Here is a 24,125-nt window from a genome sequence, read left to right as displayed (position 1 = left end):
GCTCTTCCCTCATCTGTTACTAGAACAGTTGGGCGTGAGGGACACGAGAACGAACACCTCTCCACTTCTGAAGTCCTGCTTCCTCATGCTCACAGGCAGCACCTTAAGCACCAGTCCCACCAGAGTCCACCTCGCCATTCTTACCTGGCACTCCTTCCCACTGACCCCACCTCTGTGTAGCGCCCTGACCACCAGCAGCAAGACTCTGGGGCAAACACTGATGGAAGCTTCCAGCCACGCAGGACCACACTCCACCTGTTCCTTACTTCTCCCTTTGTCTTGGGTCATGCTTCCAGGCCTGACCCTGGGACCTAAACATACTCACTACAGGTGCCAAAACACCCGGGAGTTTTCCCAGGAGCAGGCTCGCCTCCCATGACACCCCTGTTAGGGCCCGAGACACAGGCTGAGCTGCCGAAGGTCAGTTCATCGGCCAAACAAGGACCAGGGCCCAGAGGACCGCCCCTCCCCTCGGTCTCCTCACTTCCCAGCCTGGTCCCTGCAGGCAGCACCAGAGGCTGCACAAAACCCCAGCTGCTGAAAGCCCCTTAGAGGCATCAAGAGGTTAGAGGGGCAGCCCCAGGAGGAACTCACCTACTGTAGGTCAAAGAAGGTGAGTCTAAAAGCCACAAACTCTGATGCTTTAGGTTTTTCAGGTTTTTGTCCAGTTTTTTGGACAAAATGGGAGGAGATCCCTTTCTCTAAGCCATCCTGACAATTACCACCTGTCAGTTACAGGAAACATTTTCCCTCTTTTCTTTCTTTCTTTTTTTTTTTCTTTGCTCTGAACCTTTTTTATTTTTTCAGTTGAAGTATAGTTAATTTACAATGTTGTGTTAGTTTCAGGTGTACACCAAAGTGATTCAGTTATACATATACATATATATACATTCTTTTTCAGATTCTTTTCCCTTACAGGTTATTACAAGATATTGACTATAGTTCCCTGTGCTATACAATAGGTCCTTGTTGTTTATTTTGTATATAGTAATGTGTAACTGTTAATCCCAAACTCCTAATTTCTCTCTCCCCCGCTCCCTCTTTTCTTTAAATCAGTTTGAAGTTTTGGTTTTTCACGTGCCAGCGAAGGTGCCTAGCTGAGGCCACAGGCAAAGCCCTTCCGAGGAAGAGACACTGAGGCTGGAATACCAAAGGGTCCAGCCTGGCCCCGGCACCACCCCCCCACCCCTGGCAGCTGCCTCCCGAACACCCTCTGGGCACTTCAGCCTTTTCCTTCTCCCCCAGGAGCAGAGTTCCTTGGAGACTGATGTTGTGAGTGATGACCTCACTCCCCCAGCAGCACTGTCCTCCAGGAAAGTGTCTTCAGGGTCAGTCTTTCTCCCCTCGAGCATTAAAGGAAATGAACACAGTGACAAGATCCTCTATGAACAAAGTCGGGCCAGGAAATTCCACGCAAGACCTATGTGTTCGCAGATGTTTTCCCTAAAGTAAAGCCAGCCTCTCCCGCCTTCTTCCTGGAGGGAAAATACTTCCAGACTGCTTTAGGCATGTCCCTTTAAAGCAGATCAAAGAACGATTAGCAAGTTCCACCAGGGCCTTGACAAAGAAAAGTAACTCTCAGAAGCTGGAGCCCCCTTTGATCCAGACTGCTTCTGAAGTCCCAGAGACCCAGATCTGATCCCCATTAAAGGCGAGCTTGCGCAGGGTGGGGGGAAGGGGACGGAGCTGCAGAAAGCATGGCTGCTCCTGGGCAGGCAGCCACTGACAGGGTTGTTGGCAAATCTCAGTGTGATTTTCTCCCCCAGCATCAATAAAGAGCGGCTGGGTGTTTAATAAGTGTTAAGCTCAACCTAGACGAACTTCAGCTACCTCCCACTCGGATAAACAGGGTAAACCCCCACTTCCCTTAGAAATTGACCTCTAGAACATCCCTGAGATGATGGAAGGAATCAGAAAATTAAAAGACACTTCAGGGCAAAGACACAGGCTAAGACTCAAGGGAGGGCCTGGACCAAGGGCCCTGTCAGTCATTTTTATCCCCAAATAAACTATCCACTACATTTCCTCAGCGGGGAGAGAATTTACAGTCTAAGCTATTTCACTGCCCTGGGAGGACACCTCTGGTTTAAGCTTGCCAAATGATATATCTAAATATATTTTTTAGCAAATTGAAAGTTAAAGGGAAACGATTAAAATGACTACCAAGGGCTTCCCTGGTGGCGCAGTGGTTGAGAGTCCGCCTGCCGATGCAGGGGACACGGGTTCCTGCCCCGGTCCGGGAAGATCCCACATGCCGCGGAGCGGCTGGGCCCGTGAGCCATGGCCGCTGAGCCTGCGCGTCCGGAGCCTGTGCTCCGCAACGGGAGAGGCCACAACAGTGAGAGGCCCGAGTACCGCCAAAACAACAACAACAACAACAAAAATGACTACCAGACTCAGTTTGAATAATAACTAGCAGGAAAGGCCCGAGTGATAGTTCACAAATGATGTGCTCATGGGATTTAAAACTAACTTTCTGTCAGGAAAAAGCCCCCTGTGATATCTAAGATCCTGATGTTTCCAGCTCTAAAATTCTCAGACTCTGCAACTCCACAGACATCTTGAAGGAAATGAAGCTGGGATGTTGACCGCAAACTGGGCCCAGCAGTTGGCCTTAGCTGTCAGTCCCATAAGGACAAAGAGATGCTGGATCTGCCTGTTAGCAGGGCTGGAGCAAACCCTGGACAGAAGGGCCACCTCCACCCCTGCCTCCACCCCACCATCCCCGGCCCAGAGCCAGGAGCTGCTGCTGCTTCCATTTCAGGAGAAAGCAGAGAAAACAGTGAAAGCAGCTAACGCAGAGAAAACAACGCTTCTAAATAAGGAGGGTTGGCAAGTACAAAACCTGCGGGAAGTCCACCTCTCCAACAGGTAATTTATCACACAGAAATGGGATGCACTGTGCAGAAGGCCCTAGGAGCCGCTTTCTTTTGCTAGGGCAACGAATGAGAGAACAAAGGGAATTCGCGCCTCACACAGTCCTGCCCCAGCCTCATAAGCCTCTGCACTGCCTGCAGCCACTGCCTCATCTACCCAGCAATGAAGGCGGGGAAGAGACCAGCTGAGACACGGACAGAGACACCCTCAGGTGCACAGAAGTTTGGGAGAAAACAGACGTCTGAGAGGAGGAGCGAGCCATCCAGGAAGGGAAGGAGGAGGCTGCGGTGCGTGTCCAGCTGTTACCTGAGTAACCTGTAGCCTGCAATGCATCCTGGGATATTCTGCGGGAGCCTTTAGGCAGGGATGTGCTTCCTTTAACCCGGGGCTCTGGCAGGATCCTGTGACGCTACATGGTGGTGACTGGCAGGCCAAGGGTTGAACCAGCTGTCTTCCTGGGTCAAGTACCACAGAACCTTAGTGCCTGGGGTCCACCCGAGCCTGTTCTGGCCCCATCAAGTCCCCGACTGCAGGGTCCCTTGGCATAGCTCAGTGTGGAGCTGATGTGCCTAGGATTCTTTTTGCTAGTAAGACATTCATTCATCTGTTCATGCATTCATTCATTCAACAAATGATTTACTGAGCACCTACTATGTGCCAGGCACTGTACTAGGTACGGGGGACACAGGCATAAAAAGGAAAATTGTGAGAGACTGTAATGGAAAAGAATATGAAAAAGAATATATGTATGTATAACTGAATCACTTTGCTGTACAGCAGAAATTAAACACAACATTGTCAATCAACTATACTTGAATAAAATTTAACTAAATAAATAAGTAAATAAAAAGCAGCAAAAAAAAAAAAAAAAAGAAAACCAAGGAGAATGCCCTCATGCTGCTCACATTCTGATAACAGTTAAAGGGACAAATCAAACAACTCCACATTGTGCTGAGTTTTACAAAGAACTCAAACAAAAGAATGATATACTGAGCTGCAATGTCCAATACAACAGCCGCTTACCATACGTGGCTCTTTTAATTTAAATAAAATTAAAGATTCAGTTTCTTGGGTGTACTACCCACATTTTAAGCGCTCAGTAGCCACTAGTGGCTAGCGGCTACCATATGGGACAACACGAATTATAGGACCTTTCCATCGTCACAGGTTCCACCGGACAGCACTGGAGAGTAAAGGCAGGAAAACCTGCCGAGAATCAAAGCTGGAGAAGGAGGCGGCCATGCCAGCGTGGGGCAGAAGGCCTTCTAGACGGCTTACAGCATGTGCAAAGGCTCTGGGGCAGGTGGGTATCGCATGCTCAAAGAACTGAGAGGTGACCAGTGTGCTTGTAGGCCCCAACAGGAGGTCCGAATGTTAGACTAAAAGCAATGGGAAGCAGATACAGGGAACTGTTTAGAAAGAAGGGAGGTGAGGGAAAAGGAGAAACAGGACTTGACTACCAGGTTTCTGGTTAGAGCAGCTGGGCGGTGAGGTGCCATGTGCTGAGATGGGGAACTGGCGTGGAGGCTCGGTTACTTCATATGTACTTTTTTTGTTTTTGAGATAAGGAAGGTCATCAGTTCTATTCTGGACAAGTTAGGCCTCACTGCCCCCTGAGAGACCCAAGAGGAGATATAAAGTAAGCAGCTGGATAAGTATGGTGCTCAGACGAGAAGGAAGGATATAAATGGGGGCATTCTTGGTACATAATAGTATTACATCCACGAGCATGGATGAGATGTCTTAGAACAGAGAAGGTGGCCCAGGCCGAAGACTTGAGGACCCTTGTGTTGATAAATGGCCATGAGGTAATGAGAGGAGGGGACACGGGTCCAAGCCCTGTATGATCAGGTGCCAGCAAAGTACAACTCACTGCCTGTTTCTGTAACTAAAGTTTAACTGGGACATTGATATGCTCACTAACTGTCCGTGGCTGCCTTCACACTCTCACAGAAGAGTTGTTGCAAGAGACCATACAGACTGCAAAGCCTAACATGTTTATTGTCTGGCCCTTTACAGAAAAAGTTTGCCAACCCCTTAATTTAAGCCATGCAGTGAGTTCAGTCTCCTTACCTGTAAAATGGGGGTGGAAGTACTTGCCTCATCATAGGAGCAATGATATAATGTGTCTATAATGGGAAACACCTGAGTCTACTCAACAAGACTAAGAAGAAGAGCTTCTCACGCTTGGCTTTGACACTGCAGCATCCAGCTCTGTTTCCACGTTCGGCAAAAGCAAACAGCACCCACCTGCTCTCTAGAAACAACCGCTAAAGTGAAGTTGTAAACATAAACAGAACCAGTGTCACCAAAGCTTCCACTTCCAATGCAGAATGGGTATACACGAGCAGTTCTAAGTCAGTTCTTTATGGCCAACCAGTCTCCCGCAGACTCCCGTCAACCTGGAGCAAAAGCATGAGTCCATCAACAATTGGCTTTCATGGAACAATTGTTTACAATGCCTAAGTCCTCATCATTAATCTTAGGGAGAGAGAATGGAATTGTTCAACATCCTTTGCCTACCCCCGAACGCTGCCCCAGCTCAGGCAATCCATCTGGCAAGAGCAGCCAATCATATTTCAGGCTACAGTGGTTCCTAGGCAACCAAAACTATAGCCACTGAAACAGGCTGTAGATGACAGAAAGAAACACGAAGATGAGGACAGAGCGTCGATGGGGAGAGTGCCCCGAATCCACTGACCTGGATGTAACACCTGCCACGGTCACTTCATCTCCCAGTCGTAGCTGCTCACCCTACCATAAGCAGGTGCCCTGTCCCAGTGCCCAGCAGAAAGGGGTGGCATGACCCCTTGGACAGTTGGCAGCTACCTGGAAGGCCTTGGAATGTTCTTGCCTTCTGCTCACCTTAGAGAAAGCCAGCAGATAAGCCCTACAGAGAAGGTAGTGAAGGGCCATTCTTCTGGACCCAGGTACCTGGCCACAGAGCGCACGCTGGATATATTCAGAAATGATAACCAAGGAAGAACATCTGCTATGGACTCAGTGCTTGTGTCTCCCCAAAATCTGTACACTGAGACTCTAACTCCCAACGTGATGGCATTAGGAGGTAGGGCCTTTGGGAGGTGATTAGGTCATGAGGGTGGAGCCTTGTAAGGGCATTAGTGCCCTTATAAGAAGAGATACTTGAGAGCTTGCTTTTCTCTCTCTTTCTCTGTCTCTCTCTTTCACTGCCCTGTCATGCGAGGACAAGAAGACAGCCGTCTGTAAACCAGGAAGGGGGCCCTCACCACACACTGGCTCTGCCGACACACTAATCTTGGACTTCCCAGCCTCCAGAACTATGAGAAATAAGTATCTGTTGTTTAGGCCACCCCACCTGTGGTATTTTTGTTATAGCAACCTGAACTAAGATAGCACCTTTGGGACTCAGGCAACTCCCACTCTACAGACAACTTTACAGCTTATTCGGTTTCGGGGGAAAAAAACTACTCATCATTTTGTCAAACGATAATATCCAAAAGTGAAATCTGCTTCTAGGAACTGAGAAGCCCACATTCAAGGTGCTGTCATTTAAGCTAAATGACTTAGCCAAGGGTCGCCTTAAGAAACAAGGCTTTGAAAGAGATCCAATGAGAAAGATCCTGCCAGGAGCCCCAGCAGCCCTTTCGGGACTTCTGAGCGGTTGACATGCTGGTAATTTTCAGGCACAGAGCGTTCCTGCTTTTGCCACTGTCTGGTGCTTTTGCCTTCTCAGAGTCTACACAGGTGGAACCTCACCTCTGAGAAGCCCTAAGAGGCAGGTGGGGCAAGGTCAGAGTCACTGGACCCTCTAAGCAGCTCCCAGATTGAGAGACAGGATGGGGAGCCAGCCACACGAGGATGGAAGAGACCAAAACTCTACTTTCCCGTCTGCGAACACAGCTGCACGAAGAGGTGCAACCCCTGTCCTGGAACTGCTGAACCTGGTGCAGGTGGTGCCCAAGGCCTCTCTGGTCCTGGCCACTGTCTTGGCTCTCTCTCTATATATATGCCTTTTTTTAATTGTTGTTTTTTTTTTTTTCATTTTTTTGGCCATGCTGCGCGGCATGCGGGATCTTAGTTCCCTGACCAGGGATCGAACCCGTGCCCCCTGCAGTGGAAGCTCGGAGTCCTAACTACTAGACCCCCAGGGAATTCCCTCTCAGCTATAATTCTGATCCCATCTGCATCTCAAATCCCAGCCCAAACTCATCAACCTTCCCCCAAACGCACTCCCAATCCCGTTTCCTTGTTTTGGCAAACGCCACATCCTTTTCTTGGTCATCTGAGTATAAACCCTGCACTTGTATTCCCCACTGTCTTTAACCTTCCCTCCCCTGTCTCATCAATCACCAGGGCCGTATCACTTCTCTCCATCCATCCTGGCCCTCCTATTTTGATCCTCACGTGTCTACACAGGCATGGGTTTCCCTATTCGTGATGTTTTTTAGAGCCCAGGTCATGAGTGGTGCCACAGACGAAGCAGGCTGAACTTTCCCACAGAACAATCGCTTTCACTCTCAGATGCTAATGGCCCCTGGCTGCCCCTCGGTGGCCAGGGTGTGGGAGTTTGCAGGAAGCTGAGGGAGCCCCCGGAATGAGGGTCTCCAGCTACACAAAGGACAAAGTACTTAATGCTGCAGCGGAAGAAGGGCACAGCCAGCGGGTCTAATCAATAGGCTCAGACCACATTCACTCAAGTACTTCCCGTCCCTTTCCTGTATGTGTTTCCCAACCGTCAGTGCTGAGAAGTAAGTGTTTTCTGTGGCAGAATTCTCCTCTCCCTGCTACCCCTCTTCTATTCGGAAACAACGGCTACTGTCGCTACCAGAACTTCTTTCCCAGACAAGAAAGCAGCAGCTAGAGAAGTGGCCAACGGTTTCTGAGGGACCAGGATGGAGAGACTCACCTAGCTCAGGGCTTCCCCAACTTTTCTGCCTAAAAATCATCTGGGCATATTTACAAATCACTGGTTAAAATGGAGATTCTGATGGAGCCAATCTGGGGTGGGGCTTAAGATTCTGCCTTTCTAACAAGCCAGGGGAAGCCGATGCTGCTGTTTGTGGACCATCCCGGGAATAGCAAGGGACTGCAACACTTGAACCTCAGTCCCCCTGCCTCACCTCCCAATCCCATGTGCCACCCTCCAGTCTGCTGCTACACCCCAAGACTCGCCATCTTCCTCCTCCTTCCTTACCCCACTGCACTCCTATACAGAATGAAGCTATCAGCTGGGGCCACAAAAGTTGCCCAAAGGCACCCCAACCTGAAACCAGAAAGAGAAATCCTGAAACTAAAAAAAAAAAAAAAAAAAAAAAAAAATGTCCTGCAGGGATTTCCAAATCATCCCTGTCTTCCTCTGTCTTTTGGTTTCACTCTTACACACGGGCCTCCCTTCATTTGATCTTTCACAGGGAACCACCAGAAAAAAAAGAGATATAGATGTTCAGTTTAGATGCCAGTTGTCATGGGCTGTACCTCGCGGCAGGCGTGCACCGAGTTCATCTCCGTCCCTGCAGCCCTGACAGCAGAAGCGTCTCTTCTGCCATGGACCATATGCTACGCTGTCTTGCGTATTATTCATGTGCCTGTGATTTTATGTGCACGGAAACGCATGCTATTGTGAAAGACACGAACCTGTGCAAAAAGGGGGTACTCTCTTAATATACTTTTTTAAATCTCTAGACTGGAAATAAGCGAATCTGTAGTAGGAAAACAAGCCCCAGTTATTCAGACAGCAGAGATGCGATCTTAGAGAACAGTTGCCAGGTATGGCACCAGCCCCAAGCATTTCCACTCTCTCCATTTTTTCAAAACAAAACTGTTAGGGGATGGAGGGTGGGATTCCGTTTAGGAGTAAACATACCATCTTAAATATCTCGATTTAGAGACATTTCAGAAGTCGCACTTCCAGGGAAGGAAGACTCAGGCTGGCACATATGGACCAGCTCACGCATGCAATATTTGAGAAGCAGCTTCCATCACGATGTGGCTGTTTGGCCTGGAGTTTTACTTAAACACCACTTATTCCCATAGGCTAGACTTAGGGGACCTTATCCAAAAAGGCAGCTTCTACCAACAGAATCTCTCCCAACTCAGCCCTCAACCAGCAGAATCCTGGTCATTTATTAACGTAACTGGGAAAGAGGGAGGGGATGCCAGGGACGGGGAAGCTGAATTCCCAATGGCTGAGGAGTGTATTTTCCCAAACATACGGTCACATTACCTTTTCCAAGTCTCTCTAAAGCTTCTAGACAGGTTTGAGCCCTGACATCTCACTAGCCAGCTAGTGCCCTTTAACTAAACACAGGCTGAAACCATTCTTTTAGGCTTAGGCTCAAATCCTGTGTGGTAGTACGTGATTTCCACGCATCTAACAATACGACACATGAACGAAAAACAGGGCAGGCAAAGCGCAAGGCTCACGGCACTTAAAATCCTCCAACACGACGCGCCTCCACTGTAAGGTGATGCTTTCTCGAGCTACGGGGAGGAAGACAAATGATCGGTGCACACCTGCTCCTTAGCGTGGTTCGCGCTGAAGAGCCAGAGCCTGGAAAACCATGAGGCTCACTCAGCTCAGCATTACATCACCGCGCTGAGCCAGCTCCTCACTGAAACCCAGGAGCGGGGACGAGTGAGGAAGCCCCACATGGCACCCCATCCCTACTACAGCACACAGACCAATCCCTGCAACCCTTTAATCTACACATCAGTGGCTCCCGTGACCACTTGACCGTCCCCACCCCTGCATCCACCAAATACTCCTCTCTGAAACACATTCTTCTCTTTGGGAAAGGAGAGCAGGCAAGGCTGGGATGTGGAGGCCCGCAAGCCTGACCTGCTGAAATACAGCTCGGCAGCCAGATCTATTCAATAAGCTCCAGGCATGCCCGGGTAGGCAATGGAGACGACCGTACAGAAATGGCAATCCTAATAAACACCCAGCCAGGATAAAGGCCACTTCTGAGCACATGAGCTCTGCGGTTTAGAGAAACGATCGGATTCCTGGATGGATGCACAGTCAAATGCTGCCTCGACCGATGGACCAACGACAGGACCCTTCAGCTGCCTTTACTAATAATAGCAAGAGGCCTTGTCATCGACAGCGTTCACCAGCGAGTGAGTGCGTGGACGCTTAGGCTAACGGGACTGAACGTATACCAGCGATGCTCCGCTCCATCCGCCTAGCCACGTGAGTGGCTGCCCCTAAACTGGTCTGTCTCCATGGGCACAGCACTGCCACACTCAAGGATTCTTCCCATGAGGCCCCTGTTGAGGCCCGGCTGTTCCCTTGCAGGAAATACCACTGTGCCGGGGGTGCAGAGTGAAGACACACAAGAAGCCCCCAGTCATGCACTGGGCTGCTCAACAACCGTACAATTCCAGGGGGTCACTTCTGCCCCCGGCAGTATCCTGGGGCTGCCAGATGCCCGTTCCAGAGGGGGAACTAAATGCTAGAAGGGGGAGCCACCAGGTAAAACCATGCAAGGCTGCCTGGAGAGAACGGCGGGGCCAGCCCCAGCTCCGGGCTGCCCGGGCATCAGGAGAGGGGGCACTAACAAAGCCCTGGTAGCCTCTCCTCCTGGGGGGACGGGGGGCCTCCAGGGCGGCCCGGCGGAGCACTTACATAGCCTCGGAAGCCTCCAGGTTCAGGTCGCTGGCTGGGACTGGCTGCAGAGACTGCGACCCTCCCATCCTCGCTGCGCCCTGGCGAGCAGGCTAGCCGCGAGTAGGGCCAGCGTCCTGGCACGATTCCTCCAGCGGGAGCCCGGGGTGGGCCGGCCGGCGGCCGGGGCTGCTGCACTGCAGATGGGAGCAGCTGCTGGCATCCGGGGCGGCGGCGGCGGCGGGGAGCTGCGGATCGGGGCCCGAGCCGGAGCCCGGGGAGCGAGCGCCGCGGAAATGTGCGCGCGAGGCTGGCCGGCGCGCGCCTCAGTGTGTGCGCGAGTGTGGACGGCGCGCGCGGCTCTGCCGGGGCGCGCGAGTGTGAGCGTGAGCGCCGGTGGGGTCCGAATGGATCTGCTCTCAAACCCCCAGGCAGCCCGGCTCCTGTGTACGACACGGTGATGTCATCATCACCGAGCAGCCCCCGACGCCTGGATCTTCACAAAGCTCCACCGCTGGCTCCGGAAACGGGGCGAAGACCCTCCCTCTACACCCAAGTCGCCTCCCCCAGCTTCCCGCAGCCTCGCCCAGACCGCCGGCATTGTGTGGCTTTGAAATGCAAATGTACTGCGGGCTGGGGAGCGCGGGGCCCCAGGAGGGAGGGGCGTGGTGGTCTCGGCCAGGCTGACCACAGAGGGAGTGAGGGTATTCTCATTCCAGCTGGCTCATCCCTCCAAGGAACGAAGTGGACTCTCCCGATGGCTGGGAGAGCAGGTAAACAGGCTGCAGCGGGAAATGTGCAAGACGTGTGCAGTATCCTGGCGGCTTCTGCCTCCTTCAGGACCGGTGGCCAGGCTGGCGCTGGCTGAGGCCTGTACCAGGGAGATGCGAGGGCCTGGCTCCCCGCCTCCCCACCCCTCGTGAACCTAGGCCCGGCCTCCAAGGACACCTTTTGGGGGTGGGGGGATTGGGGGAAGAAAGAAACACAGCGGCCACAGAGCCTGCAGCCCCATCTTTGGCCACCAGATGAGGGCTCCACAGAGAAGCCCCCGTGCCAGGTCTCGTCCTAAACCATCAGAGGCCAGGCAGGCTGCGAGCAGCATGTCAAAAGCCCCTTAAGGCTAAGGCTGCACAGGGAAAAGGCAGCCCTCCCTGACATACAATCAAAACATCCATCTCTGTGCTTCTAAACACAGGCTGGGCCTGCAGGACTGTCGGTGACACCCCATCCAGTGCCCACAGCACCCACCCCCATCCCCCTGCTGGGGCAACCATGCCCAGCTCGCCAGGTCCCCCCACCTGGCTCTGGCTGGCTCCAAAACCCTCAAGTCTTGCTTGGGCTCCTGGGCAGCGTCATCGAAGGCTACTAGAGAAGGATTTCATCTCCTTTTGGTTCAGGAGGTTTGGGGGCCCACCCGGGAACTGACCATCCATCCCATTCTGAGCTCCAAACACAAGACTCACGACTGAATTAAGGTGGAACCTCTGATGCGTAAATTGAAAACTCTTCCCCAGGTTCCCAGCATTTCTTTACCCCACAGCACCGTCAGCCTAAAATGCATCTAAATCGTTGCCAAAAGAAAAATTAAATGGAAACAAAACTCAAAGCGTTTTGAAATGTCCTCCAACACACTGAGTGTTTTCTAAAACTGTGGCCAGGGGTGTCTGGACCGGTACTTTTGAGGCTGTGGCTCCTGAGCAGTTCTAGAGCTTCATGGTGGGCTGACTTTCCTCTGCTGACAGTTAAGATCAGTGTCAAACAAAGAGCCAGAAAGTCAAAATCGTTTCCCGGGATGCAGCAACATGAAATTTCCAGGAAACACTGAGAAGGTTTACTTTCTCCAATTTATATAAAAATAGCTAATGATGTGTCAGTCTCGCAGGGAAGGCGACTGTCAGGGGCTGGCCTGGTGAGGCTTGCTCTAGAGAGCACCTCCCAGGAAGCTGTCACTCACTGTCGTGCGGCGTGTCATCTGGTGGCAGGGATTCTCAGACTTGTTCATCCTGTCATTCTCGGCACCCCGAGGGTTTGTTTCTTTGTCAGAAAACAGACCTCTTGGGCCACATATGCAGCTGGGAGTCCAAAGAACCTGACCACGTGGAGCTGAAAACTTCATAAGCACTAACTTAGACTTCATCTTTTGAGGAAAGTGACCCCTTCCCTGGGCACTGAGGGTATGTATGGCCTTCAGCCAAACTCAGCACTAGGAAAATACATGGGAAAAAAATGAGAAACCACAATTAGAACTCATCTGCTAACTTTTATTTTTCATGACACGTGAAAGCACAGACCCTTCCAAGTGTCCAGATCCTTAACCGGTAGGGATTTGCTGCAATAACAAGAGAGGGCTTTGAAATGGGAAGGGAGTTCAACTACTGACTTCTCCCTCCTTTGCTGTGTGGCCTTGAGGCAATCGCTTGACCATGCTGAACCACTGCTTCCTCAGCTGGCAAAAGTGAGGAAGCATCTATTTTGCAGGGTATTGGGAATATTAAATTATATGTATGAAAGCCTGGGACTAGGACTGTAATTGCTGCTTGAGTGGTGTTAATTTTCTTTCCTTCTTTATAAGAAACGTTTTCCCCTAAGTATAGCACCACGTGGGAAATGAGGAGGCATTACAGTGAAGTGCTTTTATTTAGAACCCCAACAATCATAAACTTATGACCTAGTGACACTTCACTTAGTAGGCTGACACCATCTCAGTGATGTTAAAAACATGACCAAAAACCAGGGGGAAAGCAAATACAACCTGGAAGCCCTTGAGGTCGATGCAACTGAAATCCGTGCATTACTAGTTTCTGTGATGAACTTCCGGAAGAACTTCTCAGACCCTCATTTAAGACAGTTGATGCTTACTTTACACACAATTTAAAACAAGCTTGGGAACTTCTCTGGTGGTCCAGTGGTTAAGACTTCACGCTTCCACTGCAGGGGGCACGGGTTTGATCCCTGATAGGGGAACTAGAATCCCGCATGCTGCGCAGCATGGCCAAAGAAATAAATAAAATAAAACAAGCTTGGTTAGCTAGTAATTCTGCCTACAGAAAAAAAGGAAAACTTTAAAAAAATGGGGAGGGAGACTGATTAGAGAGGAAAAGGGCTGCTCTCCCTAAGAACCCGACCATGCCTGCACCCTCATCTCAGACTTCCAGCCTCCAGAACTGTGAGAAATCGATGTTTTTGTGTAAGCCACCTGGCCCAAGTTATTTTTATTATAGCAGCCCAAGCTGACCAACCAAGATGGCCTGCTTAAGATACACTTCTAGGACTAAGAACGACTAACAAAAAGGGAAAAGATTAAAAAACAAAACAAAACAAAAAAAACTACCCAAGTTAGACCAAGGAAATTCGAAAAAACAGCAGTCCAGGGCCACTTAAGCCCGCTTAAATGCTCCGTAGACCCCGGGCTCTGGTTATCCACAGGAACTGCAGATGACACAGACACCACCCGCTAGGCCGCACACCTGCCTGCTTACTCCCTCCCCTTCCTCCCTTCCTTCCTCAGCCACTCCACCCCAAATCATGCCCAGGAGGTAAAATCATGGGGCTTATACAATAAGAAAGCACAGATTCCATCCAAAATTATTACAATGCAAGCAATTAGCATTGCAATCACACATTCCCTAGTGTAGTCAAACCTGCACTGAGCACCCACTTGGGCCAGACCTTTGGCTGAAGCTGAGGCTCCGTCAGTCCCAACAGTCCCATCAGTCCCCTCTGCTTAGTCCCAGCCTTCCTTCCCGGAAGTGCTGCCTTCAAACGGCCCGGCTGCCCCTCCCTCCCTCCCTTACCGCCTCTTCACACCCACCCCACACTCCAGACTCTACCTGCCCGCACCTGGCCACTCTGAGAGATGCAGAGGCTGCTACAGCAGAGCACTTCCTCTCTCCACCAAACCAGTGATGCCCAATGTTTCTAACCATGGCCCTAATGAGACCTGAACTCCTCCCCTTCTGCTCTGGATCAGAGCATGCATATTCTAGAACGCTAAAGGTCAGCTAAGCCCACTCAGATGGGCTCCACTGCCAACCCTCCTACTGATGTCCCCAAGACATCCTAGAAACCTGGATAAATCAAGGAATGCACCCATCATTTCTAGATCAATTAGCAATTCCACATATATTAGTGCATTTAGCATGTGCCTGACGAGTCTATTCTCAAGTTACTGACACATACCAGAAAGATCAGCAAACCTGCTAAGTCCCTGTAATTGAGGGATAAGATACATGGTACAGACTCTTAAATCCCATTAGGGTCCAAGGGACCGAGCCACAGTCAGAAAGGGCGAGTAATTTGAAGCACCTCTGACACCCCAAGAAAAACACACTTGAGCGGCTTCATCTTTGCCTCCAGCCTCGGGGAAGTCTCCAGTTGCCATAGCAACAACACTCTCCAAACAAGACCAGTGGACCCCTGCGCTGCTAATTAGCCCAAGCACACTGGCTAAAGGAAACCAGGTCAGATCACAGAAAAATCCATCTGGCAAGCACGAATAATGTCAATACAGATGGAGAATGGGCCTGGGCAAGATCCTATTTCTTCAAGTCTCTGGCCTTCACCGTCACCGTGGGGACCAGAGGGAGGCTGCACAAAAGCATGTGGACCGCCAACCTTTAGGCAGGGTCCCCGCTCTGCGGTGCCATCACCACCCGCTTGCAACTTGTTCCTTCATCTCAAGCACGGAAGGTCCTGCCCCACAACCCACAGCTCCAGCCAGCCTGTCGCTCACTGCCTTTCCTAAGACTCTAAGAGCTGGGAGCCGTTTGATTTCAGGCCCACGTTCAGCAACCATATGTAAATAGGAGCCTGGGACCAGCAAAGCCGACCGGCGTACAGGACCAGGCTGCAGGTCACGAACGGCGTGTTGCTGATACTTTCCCCACCCAGGTTTTACAGAGTAGGGGTCCATTTTCCTGGGCTTTTGGAGACACAGCTTTAACGTCCCACAGCCTCGCTCCATAAGTTGTCCACTGCCTTCGGGAAAAAGTCCCAATTCTATATTTCGGCCCTGATCCTGACACTGGCTCCATCCTGCATTCGAGCAGGGCCAGGGTCCCCGCTGTGACCTCAAGCCGAGGAGATGCTCCTCCCCAACCTCTCCAGCTCCCCCAATTCCTCCTGTGCGTCAGGGCCCATCTCCCGGCCAGCTTGTAGGAGGGGTGAGTCTCCTCCAGCCCACAGACTTCTTTCTCCCCATTCTCTACCGCGGGCAGATTTACGCCTGGTGCTTTCTCGCCTCATCAGAGTCTCGCTTTATCCGTGTGTCTGTGTTTGGTGTCCACGCTCTCCGGCCTGCCGTGTGCCCCACGCTCAGCGAGAGCTTCATAAACATACACGGTGTGAAACCTCAGAGGATGTGGGAACAGGTCCTGGCAAAAGTCTTCAGTCTTATGGTAAATAGAGAAAAGGTAGAAGGTGGTGGGGTTCCTTCATTTCCAGGGCCACAGGGATTCTGATCATCTTCTATACTCCAACATTAGATCTCACATGCTCACCCTGCAGAGTCTGAGTGGTTTACTTGGGCTGAAGAGCAGGCTCAGGTAAAACCTCACCTTTTCCAAGGTTCTCTCGCTCTCTCTTTGAAAAGGGCTGATCTTCTATGCCTTTCTCACCGCCTTCACCACAGGTACACCTGAGATCGTTCAAAGTTCCTTGCAAGCAAGGACCACCCCAAAGGCTACTCTTCACGGGGAAAAAAATTCTTTTAGGATAGAAAGTGAAGGTTGAGGATTTTACTGTTAGACCCAGGAAGGCAAGCCAAAATGTACTAGAAAAGGAATCAGTAAAGCGAGATAAGGGGGACTTCCCTGGTGGTCCCATCTTGCAATGCAGGGGACGTCCATTCAATCCCTGGTCCGGTAACTAAGATCCCACATGCTCCAGGGCAAATAAGCCCAAGCACTGCAACTACTGAGCCCGCACGCCACAACTACGGAGCCCACGTGCTCTGGAGCCCGCGCACCACAACTAGAGAGAAGCCCGCACACCACAACTAGAGAGAAGCCCGCGCACCGCAACTAAGACCCGACACAGCCCAAAAATAAATAAATAAAATAAATATTAAAAAAAAGAGAGAGCGATAAGACTCACTTTTATTTCAAAATTAAGGATTCAGGATACATTTTTAATCTTTGATTCCTACAAGAAGGAAGGAAAGCAGGCTAACCCTAAAACCCAGGGCTATGCAAAAATGAGGATAGCATTGAGTTGAGAAGTCTCGTCACATGTGCAAAGGAAATCAGTAACACGAACACCACATCCCAGAAGACTAAACAAGATCCTTAAAATCCCTCTTTCTTTACCAAATAAATTCAGCTCTTTTGAGATGGAAATGGTAGAAGACACTCTTGAGATAACATTTTAGAAAATATATCCTACCTAATCTCAAAAAGGACTCAAGCTTGCAATTCAAGACAGCAAAAGAATTTTGAAAGAAAAGATGGCTAAAAGCCTGAGGGACTGAGGTTATCCCGAAAGTACTCACCTTTCCTATGGGTTCTCCATCAGGAAACAGGGTATATGGTGGATAATGCCTTCAACAATATCCTTCCACCAACACAACATTCAATTTCATATGGCAACTTCAGCAAACATATCAGCCCCTACTTAGCTCCTCTAGCAATCAATAAAATCAGAAGTTCCTGGAGGATATATTTCCAGTTGCCCCATCCTGCAGAGAGGGTCCCTCCCATCCACGCTCCCACAGTAACAAGGTTACAATAAGGCAAAGCAAAGGTCAGCCTTGGAAGACGTTCATCAACAAAGCAACCACTTCTGGACTCAGTTGTCCCTCAAATACTCCTCCTGGCTTCACAAGTTCTTGCCAGTTGTCTCTCGTTGATTGTGGGGAAATATACAACACCACCAACTGCAAAGGAAACTGCAAACCTAGCAGAAGCTGCAGGACACCATGAAGTGAATGAATCTGATCCTGAGGAACTGCTCAAAAGCCACCCAACCCTGTTGAGATAATGGTGATCTGTGAACAACTGAAGAGGAGAAACTCACAAAGATGAGGAAGAAGGTAGCTTCGAGGAGAGGACATCAAAGAAGGGAGAGAGCCCTTCAGAAAACAGTTGAAGCATTTATGTTAAAGTGACTGTGTAGTTGAGCTGCAGGAGTCAAGTGTGAAGTGAAGAATACGCAAGTCTGAAAATCTGCCAGAAAAACGTAGCCAAAATTCTTTGTTCATGCTAAGCACGAACATATGGTTATCATTAAAGCCCACATTTTGTTAAATATTAATCATTCTCATAATTTTTTCATTTCTTTTTTCAAGATCAAGTCCCAATTAAACATTTTTCCCGCTATTACCGTAAAAGTTTGATTCAACAAGTGGATTCATTTTAAGTGGCCTTTCTCAAGGAACAATTTTCTTTAGATGATCTGCACCCCTTACTGTAACTACTTTAACAACTAGGTTTAAGATCATAGGCAAAACCAAACAGGGAGACATTTGGCCAAATACAACACCGACCTCCAGAGTTCAAGCTTCTACTAAGAAATAGTCAAGTTTCATTCAAACCTGGGAAGAGAGAACCGATTGACTGGGGTCAAAAACATAACCAGTGAAATCCATCTTTCCTCTTGGAGAACTGTTTCCAAGAAGAACAGAAAATTGCAAAAGCACTATAAAAACATTTCAGTCCTTGTTAAAAGAGCTAAAATATTGTATTTGATTTGACTGTTGTGTTAATCTACCGAGTTCCTCTAGAGCTTAAGCCTACTGGTTTTAGAGGTTACCAGGAATAAGAGACCTTTTAAAGAGAACATTCAAGTGTAAACAGAGATGGAATCTCCCAGCTGTCAAAATGGACAGTGAAGCTGGTTTCTGAAGCCAGACTGGAGAAACAGGTTGAGAACTGCAGGTTCCACCCATCTGGGCTGAGAGAGGGTTCTCCGTAGTGGCCCCAAAGTGGCCATTCAGTGTGGAAATGCTTCCAAGATGAAAATGCAAAAGAGCACGTGCAGAAGCTCTAAAACTCATGGTCCTTCCTTCGTTGGGTCCTTGTGACGTCTGCTGCCCCAGAGCAGAGGCCAGTTCAGGAAGGCGGCCGGTTGTCAGCTGGTCTGGAGTAAATGTCTTCCCATGCCTGACTAGCAGTGACACAGAGCCTGATACGGGGCTGTCCTACTTATGAGCGGAGCGGTGAAAACCAGGCGCTGAGTCCCAGAACTGCTGACTCAAGGCTCTGTGATAGAACAGAAATCCAGAACAGCTGGGCCAGAAATAGCAACCATGCGCATCCACTGATAGCTAATTAGCATAACAACTGAGGGCAGTGACTGAATGAGTGTGAGTGTGGGGGGGGGGCGTGTGTGTGCACATGTGTGCTACCAAACCCTAAATATACTTCCTTCTTTTCATAACCACCCCATAGACCCTATCTATGTAACCCACTAGGCACCCTGCCTAACCGTCACTGGATGCAATTACCTTATAACTTAGTGCCTGAGGAAAAGGGATTATTTTTCCCAAATACCCGGATTTTTTAGGAATTGATCTGTCCATGGGAAGACAATCTTGCCGTGACAGCAGACTGACCCAATTCCTGCCCCATCCCGCTGACCCTAAGAAAATGTGCGAGAGGCATCACCAGGTCTCGTGACAGCTTTCAGAGGCTGGTGGCTTATAAAAGTTCAGTGCAGAATACGTGTATGGTATATTCACATTTTTTTGCATCTCTTTAAGCCATTAATGCAGGAAAAGATGATGGGGTCCTACTTTATGTCAACATTTCCCTGGGGCAGTAATTGTCCAGCCTGGGAACATGCCTCTGGTCCCCTAGCATTGGGGACAGCAAGGTGTGGCTCCCTGGTTTCTGGGAGGTCCACATCGCCCTCCAGAGGGGTCTGCTCTGACCCTTTCAAACTAGGGTAGCCGCCCCTCAGTACCCCCAGCATCCAGTTTCTCCTTACAAAGCAGAGGTTTGGGCCAGGTCGGCTCCTGGAGGGCTGAGGCCATGCCTCCCATATGCCCCACGAAATGCCCAATGCCGGGGACACAGAGACCCTCCTGAAATGCAAATATCTAAAATTATAAAGTGGCAGCCAACCTAACATGGGGTCCGAGGCACCACTGGGAATGGAAGGCGGGCTCCCGGGCCTCACGCTGCCCTGACACCTCCTGCGCCCCCAGAGCTGGGCTGGGGACTTCCATCCGGGCCTTCACTGGCCCCTCAAAGCTCCATGCACACCCTGCTCCTCACTGGACCCCAAATCAGGTCAGGAATCCCTTCCAGCTTTGGAGGAGTCTCCCAACTGCACCCCAATAAGCAGGGCCAGGGGAGCCCTGCCTGGCGGCCCACTCTCCTTCTGTCTCCCCCCAGAAATGGGAAAAAGAATTTGAGGGCTGGGACTTCCCTGGTGGCGCAGTGGTTAAGAATCCGCCTGCCAGTGCAGGAGACATGGGTTCGAGCCCTGGTCTGGGAAGATCCCACATGTCGCGGAGCAACTAAGCCCGTGCGCCACAACTACTGAGCCCCTGAGCCTCTGCTCTGGAGCCCACAAGCCACAACTACTGAAGCCCGCACGCCTGGAGCCCATGCCCTGCAACAAGAGAAGCTACCACAATGAGAAGCCCGCGCACCACAACGAAGAGTAGCCCCCGCTCACCGCAAATAGAGAAAGCTCGCGCACAGCAATGAAGACCCAATGCAGCCAAAAATAAAAAATAATAAATAAATTAAAATTAAAAAAAAAGAATTTGAGAGCTGGGATCATGGGTCCCGCCTGCTCCGTACTGGCTCCGCCCAGACTGAGGTGGCCACCATTTACTGAACTGTGTTTGGAGAACAGAGTGACGGGCTTCCTCGCTGTGCTCCTGGGGCTGAAGCCAGCCAGGTGGAGCTTCCAGACACGCCTGCCTGCAAACACTGGGAAGCTCAGCAGCCCCCAAACACTGGTGCCTGTTCATGAGACTGGCCGAGAGCCGGAGGCCCAGCTCCGACAGCCTCTGCTTGTCCCGCCAGGACGGTGATGCTCAGCAAAATATCCACGCCCAGGCTGCCCTGCAAGAAGTGGGTCTGACAGGCAAGAGAGTGAGTGAAATGAAACTTGGTTCACATAAACGAATGAATGAGGCCAGATGAGACCCCAGTCTGCTCAGTGCAGCATCTCATCACCAGAGAGTCTCAGCATCAGCAACCCCAAGGATGGTCCTGACCCCACCTACGAAATTAACCACTGAGCTGTGAGCGCGCAAACGGCCTGGCTCTGTGCGCGAGGATGTGCGGTAGTTCTCGAGGGGTTCACTCCCCTGAGCTGTGCGCGAGGATGTGCGGTATTTCTCGAGGGGTTCACTGCCCTGAGCTGTGCGCGAGGATGTGCGGTATTTCCCGAGGGGTTCACTCCTCTGAGCTGTGCGCGAGGATGTGCGGTATTTCTCGAGGGGTTCACTGCCCTGAGCTGTGCGCGAGGATGTGTGGTATTTCTCGAGGGGTTCACTTCTCTGAGCTGTGCGCGAGGATGTGCGGTATTTCTCGAGGGGTTCACTCCCCTGAGCTGTGCGCGAGGATGTGCGGTATTTCTCGAGGGGTTCACTCCCCTGAGCTGTGCGCGAGGATGTGCGGTATTTCTCGAGGGGTTCACTGCCCTGAGCTGTGCGCGAGGATGTGCGGTATTTCCCGAGGGGTTCACTTCTCTGAGCTGTGCGCGAGGATGTGCGGTATTTCTCGAGGGGTTCACTCCCCTGAGCTGGCAGGAGAAGCGTACCACCCTAGAGGCCAGGGAGAAGGTCTCCTCATTCCCTCTCCCGCTAGGAAAAGCTCTCAAGTCTGGGAGAGGTGCTGACAGAGAGACGGGAGCATTTGAGGGCTGCCCACGGTGGGCCGAATATCCCACCAGAAACCGTGGTGAGCCCAGGCCACCTGCCTCTCCCCAGATGCCAGGCTGCATTCAGGGTGGTGTGTCTCAGGGTTGTTGTCCCCTGGCCTTCCTGCACCAACACAGAACCAGCTCCTCCTTGCAAGAAGTTCAGCTGCTTCCCCAGTCTCATTCCTTCTGGGTCGTCCAGGCAGCCGCTGGCCAGGTTTCCAAGTTACCGATTCCTTAGGGACCGCCATCCCCAGCAGGCAGAGTGGGAGGTCAGCTCTGATGTTTGCTGAGGTTCATATCTGCCTGCCCCACGTGCCAACACAGCAGGCTCTTTGCCATAAGCCCCCCGAGGTCCAAAACCCCTGGTCAGCTGTGGCTGCCTTTGCAAGAGTGAGGGCTTTCGACTTGCATTCCTGGAAATTCTTTATCTTCAGATTCCCTGTCTGGCTCCAGCCTCTTAAAGCTCAATTAATCGCCACATAATGCTCTCCAAACAGCTTTAGTAGGTCAGGGTGTCTGCTGAGCACAAACGCCACAGACGGGCAGGGCTGAAGGAACGAGGAAGGCCTGTCGGAGCTCTGCCACCTTGGTGGACAGTGTCCCTCCCAGGACACCCCCTTTGCTTCAGCCAGGGTTGGGAAGCAGAGAAATGACGCCCCCTCTCCTCCCCATGGACTCTCTCAAAGTCACATCTGTTCTCCCCAAGGCTTGTGGCCTAATGATTACCAGTGGACATGGGGGAGGGGTGAGGGTGGGAAAACTCCGGGAGAAAAGCCATTTGCACTGGAAATGTGGGATTATGTCATCATTTCCACAGCAGCCATCAGAAGCAGGGGGAGGCTGCAGGAAGTCACCCAGCATGCCTGCAAGAACAGAACATCTGTCGATTCTGTAATAAGATGTGCCCTGGGCTTTCTTTGTTAAGACACCAGGTCTCACTGCCCCACTGCTCTCCCCTCCAAGCCCAAAGAGGGGAAGACAAAGCCATAGATGTCAGGGGCACTGCAGTCGCCTGGGCATGGTGAAAACACACAGAGGGCGTAACAGCTCCAACAAGAGAGGCCTGGCTGGAGATGGGCACTGATGGAGGATGTATCTCCAAATCATGAGACCAACAGAGACCTCAGACTCTGGCCCAGACCTGGCGAATAACAACTTCCATTTCAGTGAAATGAAATTTTCATTTGTACATTTTTGAAACTTGCTTCGCAAACTTCCAAGGACCCGCCAAAGGGAAAAAGACAGGACTTATTTGGATCCCTGGATCCAGGCCACAGCCCCGCTGAAAAGAGCAGCCATGGAGAGACACTGGAGCTGGCCAACACCCTGAAGCCACAGCTGAGGGTGTACTTAGGGCGATGGGACCACAGCTGTCCCTGGACCTGTCCAGTCCGCTGGGCCAGGACAGGGAGTCTCAGGGTCTGGGGGCCCTGATCAGTCCTGAAACCACTCCTGCCCTGCCAAGCAGCTGGAGACATCTTTTAAAAATGCAAATCTGCTCAGATCTCTGCCTGCCTCAGGGCTTCTGGACTTTCTTAAAATAAAGCCCTAGGAGCCAATGGCCCAATGGCCGAAAAGCTGGAACAATCTGAGCGACCAAATAAAGTAGTATTGTATTATAACTCAAAGTATAAAATAGATACCCGCGAGTCCATATTGATATAAATAAATGACTGAATAAGTTAATAAATGGAGGAGAAGAGACAAATCTTCCATGCAGAAGAATTCCAAAAAATTTATGTAGATACTCCCCCTAAAAGAGGGGGCACAACTCCCCAGTCCTGAGATGTGCCCATAGTGACTTCCTTCCAAAGAGGACAGTATGGAAAAGGGGACAAAAAAGAGAAACTTGACAGTCAACACAACCCCAGCCAAGCGATCAAGGTCAACGTGAACAGTCATAAAACACGTTGACGGTAAGTACCCTTGATATGATGTGATGAAAATGGCACTTTACCTCTGTGATCTTCCTCCCCAAACCCATAACTTTACTTTAATCATGAGAAAAACATCAGACGAATCCCAGCTAAGGGACATTCGACAAAGTACCTGACAGTCCTCCTCAGAACTGTCAAGGTCATCAAGAACAAGAGAGTCTGAGGAACAGTCACAGCCAAGAGGCGCCTAAGGAGACGTAAAGACTAAATGCCATGTCGTATCTTGGATGGGGTCCTGGGACAGAAAAAGGACATTAGGGAAAAGGTAAGGAAATCGGAATAAACTGTGGACTTTAGTTAATAACAATGTGTCAATATTGGTTCATGAAGTGCATCAAATGAACCACGCTACTGTTGAGATGTTAATAATAGGGCAACTGTGTGCTTGGTAAATGGGTACACTTGATACTACTGTCTCGATTTTTTTTGGTAAGTCTAAAACTATTCTTAAAAGAAATCTATTAATCGAAAAAAATTCTACCAAGAAAAAAAAATAAAGCCCCCAATCCTTAACATGAGCCACGGTGTGCCAACCACCGGCCCCTGACCACTGTGCTACCCCCTTCCCTTCTCTGCCTGCCCCAGCCTCCATGGGACCTCTTCAGTTTTGCTCCCTTCTCTTTCCTCAAGGTTTCTGCAGATGCTGTTCCCTCCCCTGCCCGTGTGTAGTTAAGTCCACTTAGCCTTCAGTTCTCAGCTTAGAAGTTGCCTCCCCTGGGAAGCCCTCAGGGACAAGGGACCAACAGAGAGGCAGGTAGACCTCAAGAGATAATGGGCAAGGAAGAGCGTCTGCTCCATGGAGTATCATCCAGATAAGAGAGATTCAGGTCCAGCTCCATCCCCACCTCCTCATCACTGCGTGTTCTAGAACCACATCTGCACACAACGAGCCTCCTCTCCCCTGA

The 24,125-nt window shown here is 50.6% G+C and overlaps 2 protein-coding genes across 3 annotated transcripts in view; both read right to left on the bottom strand.

Moving 5' to 3' along the window:
- The window catches only part of LOC111172237 (transforming acidic coiled-coil-containing protein 2), a 76,889-nt gene extending 64,478 nt beyond the window's left edge, over positions 1–12,411 (bottom strand). Inside the window, exon 1 of one of the 2 annotated variants that reach the window (XM_022568550.3) lies at positions 10,487–12,411. In XM_022568550.3, the coding sequence (XP_022424258.2) occupies positions 10,487–10,554 (68 nt within the window). In that variant the 5' untranslated portion in view covers positions 10,555–12,411. The remainder of the gene's footprint in view (positions 1–10,486) is intronic. The other variant, XM_022568554.3, reaches the window with a different exon arrangement.
- Positions 12,412–12,674: 263 nt separating this feature from the next.
- Positions 12,675–24,125, bottom strand: part of LOC149747339 (transforming acidic coiled-coil-containing protein 2-like) — a 107,126-nt gene continuing 95,675 nt past the window's right edge. Inside the window, exon 8 of the mRNA XM_089898267.1 lies at positions 12,675–13,444. Coding sequence (XP_089754393.1) covers positions 13,375–13,444 — 70 coding nt within the window. The 3' untranslated portion in view covers positions 12,675–13,374. The remainder of the gene's footprint in view (positions 13,445–24,125) is intronic.

Source organism: Delphinapterus leucas, chromosome 16 (genome assembly GCF_059928025.1).
Source record: "Delphinapterus leucas isolate spDelLeu-1000000601 "Yukka" chromosome 16, BTC_Dleu_Yukka2, whole genome shotgun sequence".
In the NCBI taxonomy this organism is placed as follows: Eukaryota; Metazoa; Chordata; class Mammalia; order Artiodactyla; family Monodontidae; genus Delphinapterus; species Delphinapterus leucas.
This window is presented reverse-complemented; position numbering and strand designations above follow the sequence as displayed.